General features: G+C 38.6%; 2 protein-coding genes across 2 annotated transcripts; one reads left to right on the top strand and one right to left on the bottom strand.

Annotated features, from left to right (window-relative positions):
- LOC8082289 (nucleolar protein 56) lies at positions 1,428–4,543 on the bottom strand. Its single transcript, XM_002465225.2, has 8 exons — positions 4,244–4,543; positions 3,939–4,153; positions 3,288–3,445; positions 2,939–3,126; positions 2,589–2,841; positions 2,299–2,447; positions 2,048–2,197; positions 1,428–1,928 (listed from the first exon to the last, which is right to left on the bottom strand). The coding sequence occupies exons 1-8, from the start codon at positions 4,446–4,448 to the stop codon at positions 1,594–1,596; spliced, it is 1,653 nt and encodes a 550-aa protein (XP_002465270.1). The 5' UTR covers positions 4,449–4,543; the 3' UTR covers positions 1,428–1,593.
- On the top strand, positions 6,574–10,800 carry LOC8082288 (nuclear/nucleolar GTPase 2). Its single transcript, XM_002467811.2, has 11 exons — positions 6,574–6,969; positions 7,204–7,337; positions 7,603–7,732; positions 8,157–8,317; positions 8,407–8,508; positions 8,609–8,713; positions 8,803–8,931; positions 9,015–9,155; positions 9,496–9,596; positions 9,901–9,958; positions 10,180–10,800. The coding sequence occupies exons 1-11, from the start codon at positions 6,717–6,719 to the stop codon at positions 10,507–10,509; spliced, it is 1,644 nt and encodes a 547-aa protein (XP_002467856.1). The 5' UTR covers positions 6,574–6,716; the 3' UTR covers positions 10,510–10,800.

The raw sequence follows: 16,804 nt of genomic DNA, 5'->3' as shown, positions 1-16,804 counted from the left end.
AGACCGTTTCCTAGTTTTTTTTGTGATTTTCAGGCCTAAATGAAAATGAAAGTGGTAACCGAAAAAATGAAAACAAAAATGGTAAAAATAACCAAAAGTGAAAATGAAAATGTTTTTGCCCTGTTCCGATCGTTTTAAAAAATTACCGTATTTAGTCAGTAATTTACCATCATTAGTTACCGATTCAATGACCTTGAATCCTACATAATATATAAAGCATATACTCCTACTTTAGATCCAATTGACCTACATCTAAGCATCTCATCTGCATACACAAGCACATAAGACACTTTTTTCAAAAGGAACTATATGCGGCACGTATTTCACCCGTACAAAAACAAGAAGGCAATCAACCAATTATATATTGCACCCGTGACTCTAGCTAGTGACCATAAACACTAATATACTCTATGGTTTAGCTTGTTTGAGATCTAAAATGTTGTAAACTGTGGCTTTAGCTTGCGGTCTTATCAATTGTAACTTTATTTATTATTTTTATGTGAGATAGGTCTGAGTTCTATGGCTCTTCTAATATTCTACGGTTTAGCGTGTTTATCATTTTTGAGAATATCGTTATCATGGATTGCGATCGTTATCGATATACTCTCTCCGTATAGGATTTAGATGTCGTTTAGGACAGCAACACGGTTTTCAAAACACAACTTTGACCTTTTATTTTTACAAAAACATTTAGAAAAAATGATATATGTATACTTTTATGAAAGTATTTTTCAAGACAAATTTATTCATATAATTTTCACATTTGCAAAGTTAATAACTTAAAAGTTATTAATGATTTATATTTCCAAAATGTGTGATCCAAATCTTGTCCAAAATGACACTAAATCCTATGCCGAGGGGGTATTTTCTAATCAACTTCTAACATTTTCAAAATTACTAAAATATCGGTGCCATATTCGTTTCCGACAACATCATATCGATTTTGTTTTCGAAAAAAAAAATATATGAAATTAAAAGTGATTTGACCTCCTACCGATGGTTTTCATCCCTATTGGTGCTCTTGCTGTATGAGATACATGAATGGTTGAATGCTGCCTTGTTTAGTTCACTCTAAAAACCAAAAGGTTTTTAAAATTCTCAGTCACATCAAATCTTGTGGCACTTGCATAAAGCATTAAATATAGATAAAAACAAAAACTAATTACACAGTTTAGCTGTAAATCATGAGATGAATCTTTAGTCCATAATTAAATAATATTTGTCACAAACAAACGAAAGTGCTACAGTAGCAAAATCCAAAAAAATTCGCATCTAAACAAGGCCAGTTCGATGCTGGGTGCGCATCATGTATGGTGAGCATGACACAGTTGAAGATGCTTTCAAATCTCAGTTTTCGCACTCAACAATCGTACACCAAAGGGCTTCTGTTTGGTTCTGCTGTTTTGCAGCGTGATCATACGCAGTCATTAGAGTTAACTAGCCTATCCAATAAAAAAGATACAAGCACGACGATAGGAAAACTTCATAGTTGTGTTGGATTGCATCAAACGCCTCATGAACTAGAAGCTAGGTGTTTATCTCGGTTTTCAACAAATACTCTTGGATTCATACGCAATACAACAAATCACTTGGCTACTCGTCATCCTCAGCCTTGGCCTTCTTTTTCTTCTTCTTCCCCTCAGTGGCCGTCTTAGGTTCAGCTTCTTCAGAAACTTCACGGCTCTTCTTTTTCTTCTTCTTGGGGGTCTCGGTCTCTTCAGCGCCACCATTAGCATGTGCTGCGCCGTTCTCCTCCTGTGCCTCCTCTAGCTTATGCTTCTTTTTCTTCTTCTTCTTCTCAGTTCCAGGTTCGGCTTCTCCATCAGCAACGTGGGAGGGCTTGTCCACATCCATCGCATCACCATCAGCCTCAGCCTTGGTCTTCTTTTTCTTGCTTTTCTTGGCAGATGCATCAGTCTTATGGTTATCTGCACACATTGAAGAACAAGGAAATATTACTCAGCCATAAATTCAATGTGTAATGCCTACAGGCAATTAAAATGAAAACAATCTGTATTTCTAAAAGATGGAATTAGACTATGCTTACCATCATCCATTGAGGTGTCATTGACCATACTGTCAATAGCGGCTTTCATCACATCAAGGTTTTTACGAGGGGCGACACCCTTGTCATAGAATTCCAGTCTTTCCTCGACTTGCTCGCGCAACTTTTGCCCAAAGACAGAGGTACTAGCCTCTGGAGTCAAATATACAATATAAAACAATTAAGATGATGCTTCTGGAACAAGCAAACTTAGCATACGTAAGAGTCCAGTAACAGAGCTTCCTAGAACTAACCCGAGTAGCAGTCAATGCGTGAAGCAATTGAGCATTTGTTTGCCAGGTAACGAGCCATTCTGCCCTTGTTCTTGGTTGAAGCACGACCAATAAAGGAGGAGTGGAATATAAGTCCATACTTTGGTGTGTTTCCTTTAGTTTTCAGTGCTCTGGTGGACAAAGAAGTGTAAGAGACATCTTCCTACTAGCAAGATTTACTCAAATATGAGTATTTTCTAACCTCAAATTACAAAGTTAACTCAATCATTGAAACAGTGGGAAACCATAAAATGTTTTAAGAATTTACCAACCTGAATAGGGCCTTCTCAGCACCAAGTATTTGAAGGGTGGAAGCAGCGCACTTAGCAAGGTTTGAAAGACTGCCAGCATGAGAGATTAGGCGAGCTCCAACTACTTCACCAATCAACGATGTGAGGTTGGGTGCAATATCATTCATCTTAGTCACAAGATATTCATAAAGGTTTTTACGATACTCAGACAGGTTCATAACCCTTTGGGCAAATTGCTGGACATTGATCAAATCAACTGGTGACAGATCCTGGCCTGAAAACAAACAAGAGAAAACAAAGCATATAAGAGAAAACAAACAAGAGAAAACACAGCATAGTCAAACTAAATTGACTGCATCATATCCCATTACCCATTGAAGCCTTTGCTGCTTCAACAATTTCTTTAGCCTTGTCCTCGTCACCAACTATATCAGCCAAAGCCGGAATATCTTTTTCCGCCAAATCAGATTTGTTCACAATGAACTTAGCAAGCTTGGCATATAGGTAATTGTCATTCACAATCTTGACAAGCTCAGGGAAGTGCCATGAGAACCATTCCCTGCAGTGTTTTATGGGGAAAGCAATAAATAATAATAGTAAGGGCATATTGACATATTCATATTGTAGGAGTTTCTTACTGGAGCAGAATGTCTATAAATACAACCTATTATGCCTCTCGGAAAGTTAAAATAAACAGTTACATGAGAATAAGGAACAGACCTGACTCTCATGGAGAAGGAATTGATGTCCTTGTCAAGTGTATCCAACAGAAAGATTGCCTGGATCACCATGTTGTCAACACGATTCACATTGAACTTCACCTTGGCCCTGCTGTAGCTATGCCCCAGGCCAAGCTGGGCCTTCTCCAAGTCAGAATCCTACAATCACCACCGAAAACACAAATTAAGCACAACAGGCATCCAAACTTCACAATAAATTTAGAAATATGGTACACTATGCATAAGCCCAGCAGGCAAAGCTTTCCAAGCATATTCACACAATTTTGAGACAACCAACATCTGGAAACCAAATTACACACTCCCAAATCAGAATCCTACAATCACCATCGAAAACACAAATTAAGCACAACAGGCATCCAACTTCACAATAAATTTAGAAATATGGTACACTATGCATAAGCCCAGCAGGCAAAGCTTTGCAAGCATATTCACACAATTTTGAGACAATCAACATCTGAGAACCAAATTACACACCAGGCATCCAGCTCTACAAAAAAAAGGCCTATGATATGCTATACACAAGCCCAGCAGGCAAAGCTTCACAATCATATTCACGCAACTTTGAGTCACACCGGAAACTTACAATGCAGAATCTGAGCCTCTAAACATAGGTTAGGGTAAAAGGCAATACCTTGAGCTCGTTGATGAAACGGTCGAAGTGGAGGCGGACACCGCGGAGGAGTTCCTGGACGAACTCGTTGCTCTGGCAGGGGATGCCGGTGACCTCGGAGATGTGGGAGCCGACCTTGGGCTCGACGACGCCGAGGCTGTATTTGGCCTTCTTTCCCTCCTTAGGCTTCGGCAGGTTCAGCTCCAGAAAGCTCCTCAGTTCATCGGTCATGATCCCTGACCAAAGGAAAGGCCAAAGCCCGGGACCCGGGTCAAAACAAAAGCATCTCGCAGCGAGGCTGCGTGTTTAGGTGGTGAGGAGGGAACCTTCGGAGATAGCGTTGCACTGGTTGAGCGCGTCGACGGCCGAGGAGAAAGGGTTGAAGGCGGTGAGCTTGACGGCCTTGCCGAAGCGGTCGAGGTCCAGCACGGAGGAGCGCACGGCCTCCACGCTCTGCCCGATCTCATCGATGCCGTACGCGTGGAAGAGGCCGTAGCCGGAGGCTGACTCGAACAGCAGGTACAGCGCCATCTCGCCGGCTGATGGCGGCGGCGGCAGCTGCTGGTAGGCCGAGGGGCGGCGGAGGGGTTAGGGTTTTAGGAGGACACAAGAGTGGTGGGACTGGCGCGGGGAGGAAGGGGGGGAGATTTATGGGCTCAGGCTGGGCTCTTGTGGGCCGTCGGATTTACCTTTTTCATTCACACCCTCTTTAATTTCTTATTTGTATATCGATTCAGGGATACTTGCCTATGAAGTGCTCCCTCCGTCCTATATTATCTGTCGTCGGGGCAACAGTAGCGTGTCCCAAAATATTTGTCGTTGCCAGGAGCCAACGAATGCATTCTTATCTGTATTTGCGTGTTTAACTGTGAAAAGGTGATGTGAGTGCTAATTTGTTTATTGTAAGAAAAATGATATAGTGAGTAGTATTGATAGCATGTCCATTGTATTTAGGGGTGTCAGGGTCTTTTGCCCTTCTCATTGATAACTGGGTTGAGCCTCCGACGACATATATTAAGAGACAGAGGGAGTATCTCGCTCTCTTTTTGACCTTCTACTATACACATAACACAAAAGAGTTTATAAATGGCATAACATGCATCTTCTTATATCGAACAAAAAACTTATAAAATCTATCCCTCGTGTTGGTTTGTACTCTATTGTATATACTATGAAGTTTTTGTCAAGGTTTATTATTTATATGTGCTCTCTTATACCACCATCCATCATGTCGTCGTGAGAAAATACAACTCACATGACAAACATCACACTATTAGCCCACAATTCACATCTTGGAGGCAGCAAGAGCAAGATGTTGCCGGTCCTCTTTTTCTTAGAACAATGTAGCTCTAGCATCGGATGACACACACATACACAAACGGAGTAGGGAGCTGTCTTTGATATTATTAGTGCATGACAACCCTTGTTGTATAGTATATAACATAGATCGAACAACTACAGCACACTCTATTCTAATGGTTGATACAAAAACTCTCGCATTGGCATCTTGAGATTTGGAGAAGTAATCCATGGATATGGGTCGACACCCAGATAGCTCTTCTCCCATCGATTTTCAATAACCTTGCGGCTAAGATTGCAAACCAAATAAACATGCATCTCCATCAATGAGGTCTTGGTGAAGATGACCACCGACTCCTAGCATGTTACTACAAAGAACTAGATTATTAAACCTCTTTTTAATATATTTTGCTAATAGCAACACAGAAGTACGTCGTCGAATTTACAAGATCCGTAGAAGTCATAATCTCATGGCACATTCTCTTCTTAGGCCAGATCTCCTAGTCGACTCCTAGCATGCTACTACAAAGAACTAGATTCTTAAACCTCTTTTTAATAGATTTTACTAATAGCAACACAGTAGTACGTCGTCGAATTTACAAGATCCATAGAAGTCATAATCTTATGGCACATTTTCTTCTAAGGACAGATCTTCTAGTTTCATATTACCTTACACCTCACATGGGAATCAATGCATTGTTGAGTAAGTCTTTTACAACTTAACTTGGATCATATCGATCTCATATAGTATCTACATCTATTGATTTAATTTAATAATTTAATAAATAGTACCTTTGTCCCCAAAAGGATGTAACTCTCACTTTACAAAAAAAAGTCAAATAGTTTAAACAAATATATTAAAAATTAATATTTATAATGTTGATTAAGTATCGTTTTTATATTAATCATGTAATACATTTTTATAGCGGATCTATGTTGAGTAATGAATATATTAATAATATTTTATACATTTAACTAAAATTCAAAGAACTTTCACCTAATTGAAACCTAGGATTGCATTTTTTCGGGGATGGAGTTAGGCCTTGTTTAGTTCACCCAAAAATCAAAAAACTTTTTAAGATTCTCTGTCACATCGAATCTTGCGGCACATGCATAAAGCATTAAATATAAATAAAAACAAAAAATAAAAATAAAAGTGCTACAACGTCGAAATCTAAATTTTTTTTCGGATCTAAACAAGGCGGTAATGACACTAAAACCCCTCCGATACCAAACACAGTAGACGCCGTCGCATGAGTAGTGGGCCAAAAGTTTGCGGACCCTTACATTCCGCAAGCCCAGCCCACAAAAGGCTCACATGCCTGACGCGCACGTGCAAGTCACGCCGCCCACTCCACCGCTCCCATCCGTCTCCTCTGAAAACCCTAGCTTGCCAACATCGTTTCCTCCTTCCCTCCGCCTCCTTCGACTCTTCTTCACCCTCCCTTCCCCTCTCACTCGCGAACTCACGAGATTACCAAATAGACGAGGGAGAAGGAGATGGCGAAGAAGAAGGAGAAGGCGGTGAACGTGTCGGGCAAGCCGCGGCACTCGAACGACGTCAACCGCCCCAATGACAAGAAGGGCGCGGGCGGCGGCGCCGGCGGCGGGAGCCGGTCCGCGGCCACCGTGCGGCGGCTCAAGATGTACAAGACGCGGCCCAAGAGGGACCGCGCCGGGAAGGTGCTCAGGAACGACTTCCAGTCTAAAGAGCTCCCCAACACCCGCATCGTGCCCGACCGCCGGTGGTTCGGTGAGTCCGGTCGCCACCGGCCTAGATTCGTGTCTAATTCTAATGTTCGAGCGGCATTATTCGGATAAGATGCGCTTAGTCGGTGCTTCAATCGTGCGATCGATTGCTTCTCTGTGGCGCCAGGATTAATTGCGGCTATGTGTCAATTGTTTCCACCGCTTAAATTTCATTGACGGATGCTGATTGTTTGTACTTTTCTCGTGCTGATCCGGCTCCGGCTCTTGGTATTTGCAGGCAATACCCGCGTTGTGGGCCAGCAACAGCTTGCTTTTTTTCGGGAGGAACTCACGAGTCAGCTTTCCGACAACTTCAGTGTCATCCTGAAAGAACGGAAGCTGCCACTATCGCTCCTGCAAGATCATCAAAAGGTGCTACTCTTGTGTCTATGATCATCATTTGCCATTGTAGTCATCACCTCGTTGACAGCGACGGTGGCAAGAGTAACATTGTGACCTTTTTAGTTTGATGAAGCTACCAGTGTCAATGTTGTTCCCATGTTTAGTTGGTTAAGTGTCTGTGTTGACTGTCGAGTTGGCTGGATTATTAATAAAAAAGGAAACATTTAGCATTTTATCCAACCACTGTATAGTATGCAAAAGCTATTCTTATGTATATTTGCTTGTTTTGATGCAGCAAGCAAGGGCACATCTTCTTGATGTTGAACCTTTTGAGCATGCTTTTGGGCCAAAGGGCAAGAGGAAACGCCCGAAACTAACTGCTCTTGACTATGAATCTTTGCTGAAGAAGGCTGATGATTCCCAAGGTGAGTCATGGACATTGATAGTTATTATACTTTGATTAACTATCCAAAGTAGTGCATGGCATTTTAGAAGACAGCAACTTGATCTGTTCTATTGATCTTTTAGGCTTTGTTTGGATGTAGTCGGATTCACATCAATCCACATGTGTTGGGGTGGATTGGACTGGAACTTGAACTAAATTCCACCCCAATCCACTCCAACACATGTGGATTGAGGTGAATCCGACAACATCCAAACAAGGCCTTAAAGTTAACTCCACAATTGCTGGTTTAAAATGTTTTAAGTCGTTGATGTTCATGTTCTAGTAGAACTTGTATTTTGAAGCCCATTGGGTGGTTAAATTTAAACATGGTCATTTGGCACCTCCTTGTTTGGTGTACTGCTGTTTTACTTTTCTGAACATGCATGTTGTTTTATCTTCTTCAGATGCATTTGAGCAAAAGTATGCTTCATCAAAGTTGCCAAGGGAGGAAGAAGAAGATGGCTTACGGGATCTAGTGAGGCATACGATGTTTGAGAAGGGACAGAGCAAAAGAATCTGGGGTGAACTATACAAAGTTATTGACTCTTCGGACGTTGTTGTGCAGGTTAGCACCACAATTTTTCTGTCCATCTGAAGATTTCTCTGTGAACTCAGCCAATGGTATGCTTAATCTTTATAGATTTTATTCTGCAGGTGTTGGATGCCAGGGATCCAATGGGCACTCGATGCTACCATCTAGAGAAACATCTAAGAGAGAATTGCAAACATAAACACTTGGTTTTCTTACTAAATAAGGTATTAACTACTCTGCAGCATATTCCTGTACAAAATCGTAATCACCTTCCTGTTGTTATGTCTAGTGGCGTATTGATTGTTTGTTTCATTTTTCGTTTAGTGTGATCTAATTCCTGCTTGGGCTACAAAAGGATGGTTAAGGACCCTTTCCAAGGACTATCCCACCCTAGCATTCCATGCAAGCATCAACAAGTCATTTGGCAAAGTAAGTTTGCATTTTGCACCATCTTTTACGGTGTATCACCTCATATCGGTTCTATATGATTAAGCCCTAACCTTTTTGAAAATGTACAGGGATCTCTTCTGTCAGTATTGAGGCAGTTTGCTCGTTTGAAGAATGACAAACAAGCTATTTCTGTCGGGTTTGTTGGGTACCCCAATGTTGGAAAGTCATCAGTTATTAACACACTACGGTCGAAGAGTGTAATTCTCTCATCATCATGCATTAAAGGTAGCACTTTCTAATTGTCTTTCAGGTTATTCTGATGATTAGGTTATGCCTTCAGGTCTGCAAGGTTGCTCCAATTCCTGGGGAGACAAAAGTGTGGCAGTACATCACTCTCACTAAAAAGATCTTTTTGATTGATTGTCCTGGTGTTGTATATCAGAATAATGATTCAGAAACTGATATAGTTCTGAAGGGTGTGGTATGTATCTTCTTCAGCCGTGCATTTTACATATGTTTTTTACCTGGGATTGGCAAAAATAATCATTTCAAGCATGTAGTGGCCCCTCCCTTCCCCAGTTGCTATCGCCCTTTGAACAAATATCAGAAAGTATTTTTTTAGTTGAACATGAGGTTTATTCCTGGGACACATGTAAAACAATGTTGACCTCATACACTTTTCTATGGGGAGTTGATGACGTGTCCTGTTCCATATTAGATATATTTGATGTCAACTACTCAACTATCTTAGAAACACTATTTTTCTTAGTTGTTCCTTTATCGATACATGTATGCTTTCTAATTTATGTACTTGTCACAAGGTGCGAGTGACAAATTTGGAGGATGCTGCTGAGCACATTGGTGAAGTTCTTAGGCGTGTTAAAAAGGAGCATCTTCAAAGAGCGTACAAAATTCAAGAATGGTATGTTATTTAGAACAACGTTATTGTTTAAGTATTACTATGGTTGCACCTTTCATATTGTTAGGAATACATCGATCAATTGTTTATATAAGTGTGCTCCAAGATGAATAAATATATTGGTTTTCAGCATGCTCTCATGTATAACCACTGATTTCCATAGTTGCCCTTCAAGCATGTTTTTTCCCCTTACATTTCAAGTGCATCTATTTGTTGATTATGAATATCATATGCCAATTTGGTGTGGACTTTGATTCAATTAAAACCCATGGCATGGTCTGATTCTGGATTTATCTTTTCTCTGCAGGTCTGATGATAACGATTTTCTAGTACAGCTGTGCAGGACCACTGGAAAACTTCTCAAGGTGTTGCATGTGTTCTTAATATCTGATGATATCTTGCTATATTTCTACCAAGTATTTCTCCCAGCTAAGTTGTAGAAGAATCGATATTATACCAGATTATTACAAAACTCATATTATATTACTCATGTGTTAGAAAGACACAGTATGATTTATTGTCCATTCACATGGTAATGATATTCTTTCCCATAATATAATATAATAATTACACTTTTGGTTCTCAGGGTGGGGAGCCTGATCTAACAACAGCAGCCAAGATGGTACTTCATGACTGGCAGAGGGGTAAAATTCCCTTTTTTGTACCCCCTCCACAGCAAAGTGAGGATGGTGCATCTGAAAGTGCTGAACCTGTTGGGAAAACCGAAGAGGACGGAGTAAGCAGCGACAGGACTGCTGCTGCCATGAAAGCCATTGCAGGAATAATTTCGTCACAGCAGAACATGAATGTACCCTGCCACAAGGAACACAATGCAGACAACGAAGACACTGCGAGTGAAGATAACGAAGACATTGAGAGTGCAGACAACGATGAGCATGCAGAGCAATCTGAGTAATCTTTGGGTACAGATGTGGATTAGAGCTAATATGTCCATGATAATGAGTTTGTCAGCCCAGGTATTGTGTACCTACTTTTACCGGTGTGCCAGGAAAAGAAAGTTTCATGTTGATTTGAGGAGCAACTGGGTTCTTTTTTGTAACTGTCGTACCTGAATCTTTGTAATAGGGTAGAGCAGTTTTGCTAGGTAACTGGTTGTATCAGGATGTTTATCTGTACTGTCTACTACAAATACAGTCACAAAAATTTCACTTAAAGTCAAGTTGTCCCTAATTTTTGTAACGCTGCACACTGCAATTTTGCGGCTTCATGGATTCCTACATACCTACATATGTCACTCCTATGAATCCTATCTTTTTCGATTGTGCCACGTAGTCATCTCCAACAGTTTGCTAAAATTTACTTGGCAAATGTTGTGTTTTGGTAAGTTGCTAAAAAACTATACCAAGTTAAAAAGAGACTCTCTCCAATAGTTTTCTATTTTTAACTTGCCAAAAAAAAAAAAAGGCCCATGCGGTATCCATGTCCCAGACTTCAAACAACGGCGTCAGAGAAACAGACCAGAAGATCAATAAATTATTTGACAAGCACTACAACAGCTGCAGGAACAATATATAGCATGCACATACGCCAAGTACATGAATAGGACCATGCACGTTCAAGTGTAAAAGAGTACTATGTGTAGCAAGCACTACCATGGTGAACTAGTACGATGAGTACCTACTACAACATACACGCAAATAGGGCAAGACGATCAGAACATTGCAAGGCGATAAGTCACCAAGGTTCAGTAGTTGTACATCGACATAATTGAGAATCAATGTACATGGCAGCAACAAAAACTATCATCGATCATCAGCAAGAACATTGAACAGGAATACCCAGGCCGAAAATTCTTGTCCACCTAGAAACACTATCATCTATCATCTAAATTTCTGAACGCTAGCTCGAACTATATTAGTACCTACATGAGATCGAGGGAAACAGATCGAGGGAGGAAGTACCGGGCTTGCTTGGTGCTGACGGCCTTCGCGCTGGGTTTCCTCGTCACACGAGGAGGAAGGACAGCCTTCGCGTCAGGACTCCTCGTCACGCGAGGAGGATCGGCAGCGTGGAGCTGATCGTCGAGCGGGGGTTTCCTCTTCACGCGACGAGGAAGCACGCAGCCAAGAACAGATCGTCGCACGGGATTGGTCGATATATATGGCGGCCGAGTTGCCTCGCACGGGAAGGTGCCTCGCGCGCACGGGAAGGAAGGCGGCGCCGCGCGGTAGGGCGATACGGAGTAGGATGCGCGCGCGTAAAGATAGGCGCGCGGAGGCGCTAAAAATACCAACCTCATTTGGCAAACTGTTGGAGAGCAAATTTTCTTGTTTTCCCAAATTTTTAAGAATAACAATCTCATTTGGCAAACTGTTGGAGATGCTCTAAGCTAAAAGTGACACTAGGGATAGTATAAGCTAAAAGTGACCATAGAGATTTAGAGGAATCTTTATTGAACAAAAATTATTTTGCATTCATATTTTATTTGTGACTAGCAAACATGTATGTGTGTTGCAATGGGAGAAAAAATATCAAACATTTAAATTGTTTGCGTTATCTTTTTTGCATTAACTGCAGCGGTCGCAATAGCTTAATTTATATAGTTGTTACTTTTGATGTTGTGAATGGTTGTTGTAGCAATCATAAAAGCACAGGCTCGTTAATGAAAACAAGGATGACAGTGTTACCTATTTATTTACTACTCTCTCCATACTAAATTATGAGTCATTTTAAAAATTTTGAGGAGTCAAAGCATTTTCAAGTTTGATCAAAATTATAAAAGAAATACTAAGATTTATAACATAAAGTGAGTATACTATGAAAATATAATTAAGGACTAATCTAATGATATTTAGTTAGTATCATAATAATAATTATTATTTTACCATATAAATTTGGTCAAAATTTAAAATAATTTGACGCTCCAAGATTCTTGGAATGACTTATATTTGGGATAGAGAGAGTATTTATCTTTTTTGTATAATTAAAAGCTTTTATTTGTTTTATGATGATCATGATATCTTAATACAAGTTATTTTTTTATGATCATAATATCTTGTTCTAGAGAGAGTACGGACCTGACATCGAGCCTACAAGTAAACATATAAAACTATTATGTCCACCTGGCTACACCAAAATTCCCAATGACTAAAATATATAAAACTATTTCATCCGCACGACTACATAGAAATTCCTCTGCGGCCCTTGGGTCGTTCGCGTGACACCCACAACCATCCCTCCAACAATCGCATCCCCTTCTTGCTCATTGTTGGGAAAAAAGACAAGAAGCTAAAAAATATTTTGAATTGGAAACACCAAAGTCTATTTAAATTTGAGATAAGCATTTACTATTTATTTGTTGTTTATATTTTCTTTGTATTTTTCATCTAGAACCCTTAAACTTTTTCCTGTTCTTGCATCGGCTCCTTTGTGAAATAGATCATGAACAAAAGAAAAATATTTCCACTGATTATATCATAACAAAGCTAATTTATTTGTTTTTCTGGAATTTTTTTTGTTACAGAGAGATATTTTGTTCTTTTTTCGATACGAAGGGATATTTTGTTCCTTTTCTGGTCAGGAGAGATTTTGGCCGGTCTTCCCTCCTGGAGTCGATGTTTTTGTTAGCGGGGCGTGGTGTCAGACGTGGGCGTGGTTAATCGGACGGGACGAAGAACTAGAACCAGAACTAGATTATATTATTTCTTCTTTATTATTTTCCTTATTTTTTAGTTTTCTTATTATTTTATTTTTTTTCTTTACTTTTAGATTGGAGCGGGGAAAATGGAATGGCCTTCAGCGTTTATTTTTTTCCTGTCTTTCTTTCTAAGGAGAATTTCCTTCGTTTTTATTTTTCATGGGGAAAACAGAATGGGGGCTCGGGTGATTTGTTTACGATTTTTTTACGAAAGAAAAGGGGGGAAGCAGGACTCTGTAAAAGAGTCTTTTACGAAAAGAAAAGGGTAAAACTTTTCTTTTAACGGAAAAAAGGACAAAGGACTTTGAATTTTTTATACGAAAGGAAGAGGTGAAAGAAAAATTTTGACGAAAATTTTGCCTCTTTATTATTAGGTATAAATTGAAAAAAAAAATGATTGTCAATGGAACTAACATGTTTGTCAATAATTTGATTTAGTAAGTCTTATGGATGTAATACGAGAGAAGCCAATAAAGCGGAGACAGTGATTTGATTGAACTAGAAAAATCACTGAAGAATATACACAAGTTTGGATTGAATTGGAAAAATTTCTAAAGAATGTATACATTGGATGACCTTATTAAGTTGAAATTGTTTGCCTTTGAGCTTTTCTCTTGACGGCTTTGTATATCCACCTGATTACCTGGGGACAGTTGTAGAGTATCAAACATTTGAAGAACTTTCAAAATATATATGTTGGATACTTGGATGTTTCGCTCAATATTATGATATTAAATACTCCTTTATTTCTAAATCGTAAGACGATTTCGATGTCTCTAGATATATAGTTTTTAATATGTATTTAGATATATATTATGTTTACATATATATAACGTATCTAAAAAATTGTTTTACAATTTAACACATAGGGAGTGTTGTACATGCATGCTTCGCTGGATTGAATCCGAAGTAAAAATTGAAGCTCAATGTCCACATGTTTCATACACATCGGATGGTCTTTGTCATCTGGTGTTCAAGTTGTACATACTTGTACATGGTCGGATGCTTACATAGGAGATGAGAGAAATAAACAGTGCAATGTCAATTACTCGTCTGCTCATGGCTAGAAGTTTCTTGTTTCTACACGTTTGTTTTCCTAGCGATGGAGAAGTGTAACACACATTGGTCATCCTTTGAGCGGTAGTTTCAACTAAGTTGTGGTTAGTTTCGTAAGTTGTCAACACTATGAAATATCATCTATGAACACACGATCATCCAATGCATACAGAAAAAAATGTTATTGGATTGATATAAGTTTGAGCAAATAGTGTGTTTGGTGGGGATCTAGATTTTTTAATATTTCAAACCATTTGGCTGGTAGACTAAATTCTGATCCACATGGTTTTTGTGGGTGAAGAATAACTTTAATACAACCCATTTTAATTTACTTGAACTAAAAAAATTACAACTTATTTTTTTTTAAATTGGTAACCATATGAACTTAGTAGTTATGATCTTACAATTCATGATGTTATCATTAGAGCTTCCATCTAATTCATGATCATGATTTTAACAATCTTGGTCATAAGTTGTAAAACTAACATGTACACTAAAAACTATATATAATAAACACCTTTCACATTTTAAGCCGACAAAACATCGCGGGCATTAGTGCGGAGTGCCTACAACAACGTAGCCTTGATGACGTTGCAAGAATCAAGAAAAAATAAATAAAAATATATAGTTGTTGGATGCAAGGCAAGGTAACTATAATGATGTGAGTCTAAAATAATGGCTGTACTAGTGTTGTTATGCCTACATTATGCTTATTAAGGTGTTTGGATTGATGAATTGAGCACTTCCTGTAGTCATGATAAATGTATAAAGACATCGTTACAACCATTTAGGTAAGCCAAAACTTAACAACGTAGTTTAGCTTACCAAATTCATAACAATTGTTTTTATTTATTTTTTATCAACTTTTGCTTGACAGGTTTTGGTATGGGGAAATTTGGTAGCAAACTAAACACACATGCCACAATTTTATAATTAGATCATTGATATGCTACTATACTCTATCTTACTTGTTCGATTCATCTGACTTAAGCATGTTACAAATATCAACTTAAAATACCAAGGGATTTTAAGTTTATTCATGATGCTACTATAAACATTACAACAACATGAAGGAGGCTCAAAAGGAGAAAAAACATTCATGGCCCTCCTCTAATGCTAGATGTATGGTTATTTCTTTCCCAGTTACCTTTCATCCCTTGTAGATCTGTACATGTACTATAGAAATAAGAAGTTGTGGTTCTGTTTGGCTTTTAATTGTTTACAACATTAAGGATTACAAAGAAGTTGGTGTATTGCGCGAACATGAATGCTGAGCAACTATGGAGAGGGTGAAAGTGTTTAGGGTATTCTTGAGATGGGGCAACCATGGATTCATGTAGTGGTAGTGTTAGCTCTCTTGAAGAGATGTCAATGGCCCCTTGATCCCTCATTCTCCATGGGGAATTCCTTGGGGATATAGATGGGTTCAACTTAGGCCCCTAGAGAATGGAATGGGGAAGAAAAAAAAGTCCCTGCTAGGTTTCACGAAAACAAGGATGAAAAAGTGATCATGATGATGTGTGTGTTTGGGGGGGGGGGGGTTGGTGGTGGTTCTGGGACGGACCCCTCATTGAGATGGAAATCTAATCCCGATGGGGTTGACATCTCTATCTACAAAGGTGATAACTAGAGGTCCACATTGAGAAAAGTATCAACTATTTGTAGAGAGTCGTGATATAAGTCTGTTGCCAAATATATGCTGAAGTTCAGAAATCAGTTTGCACAAAGATGCAAGAACCAACTTGAAAATTTAAGTCAACCTTTTTTAACAACATTATCTTTAGATGAGTTGGTTTCCTATAAGAATTGAAAATAGAAACGAAAGATCCATTGGAGCGAGCGGAGGACAATAAAAAGTAATTTTGTAAGGTTGACTTTTAGATGACTAATGGACAAACTAGATCAATCACCTTCAAAATTGGTCAAGATTAGGCTATAGGTATGTTAACATATCTCTAATTTTGTTTTGATCATAGCAATGCAGTGACATAAATATATTTTATCTAAAATTATATAACACCTGTACCCTAAATTATAAAGTCACTCTAACTTTTTTAGAGAGTCAAAATATCTTAAATTTGACCAAAACTATAGAAAAAATTTAAAATTTATGACATCAAATAGATATATTATAAAAATATAATTAATAAATAATTTAATAATATTTATTTAGTATCATAAGTGTTAATATTTTATTTTATACTCCCTCCATTCCAAATTGTAAGTCATTCCAAGAATATTGGAGAGTCAAACTTTTTCTAAGTTTGACCAAATTTATATTATAAAATAATAATAATTATGATACTAACTAAGTATCATTAGATTATTTCTTAATTATATTTTCATAGTACACTCACTTTACATTACAAATCTTAGTATTTTTCTCTATAATTTTGGTCAAAAGTGAAAATGTTTTGACTCTCCAAGATTGTTGGAATGATTTACAATTTGGGATGGAGGGAGTATTATATAAATTTAATCAAACCTGGAATGCTTT

Source organism: Sorghum bicolor, chromosome 1 (genome assembly GCF_000003195.3).
Source record: "Sorghum bicolor cultivar BTx623 chromosome 1, Sorghum_bicolor_NCBIv3, whole genome shotgun sequence".
In the NCBI taxonomy this organism is placed as follows: domain Eukaryota; kingdom Viridiplantae; phylum Streptophyta; class Magnoliopsida; order Poales; family Poaceae; genus Sorghum; species Sorghum bicolor.
This window is presented reverse-complemented; position numbering and strand designations above follow the sequence as displayed.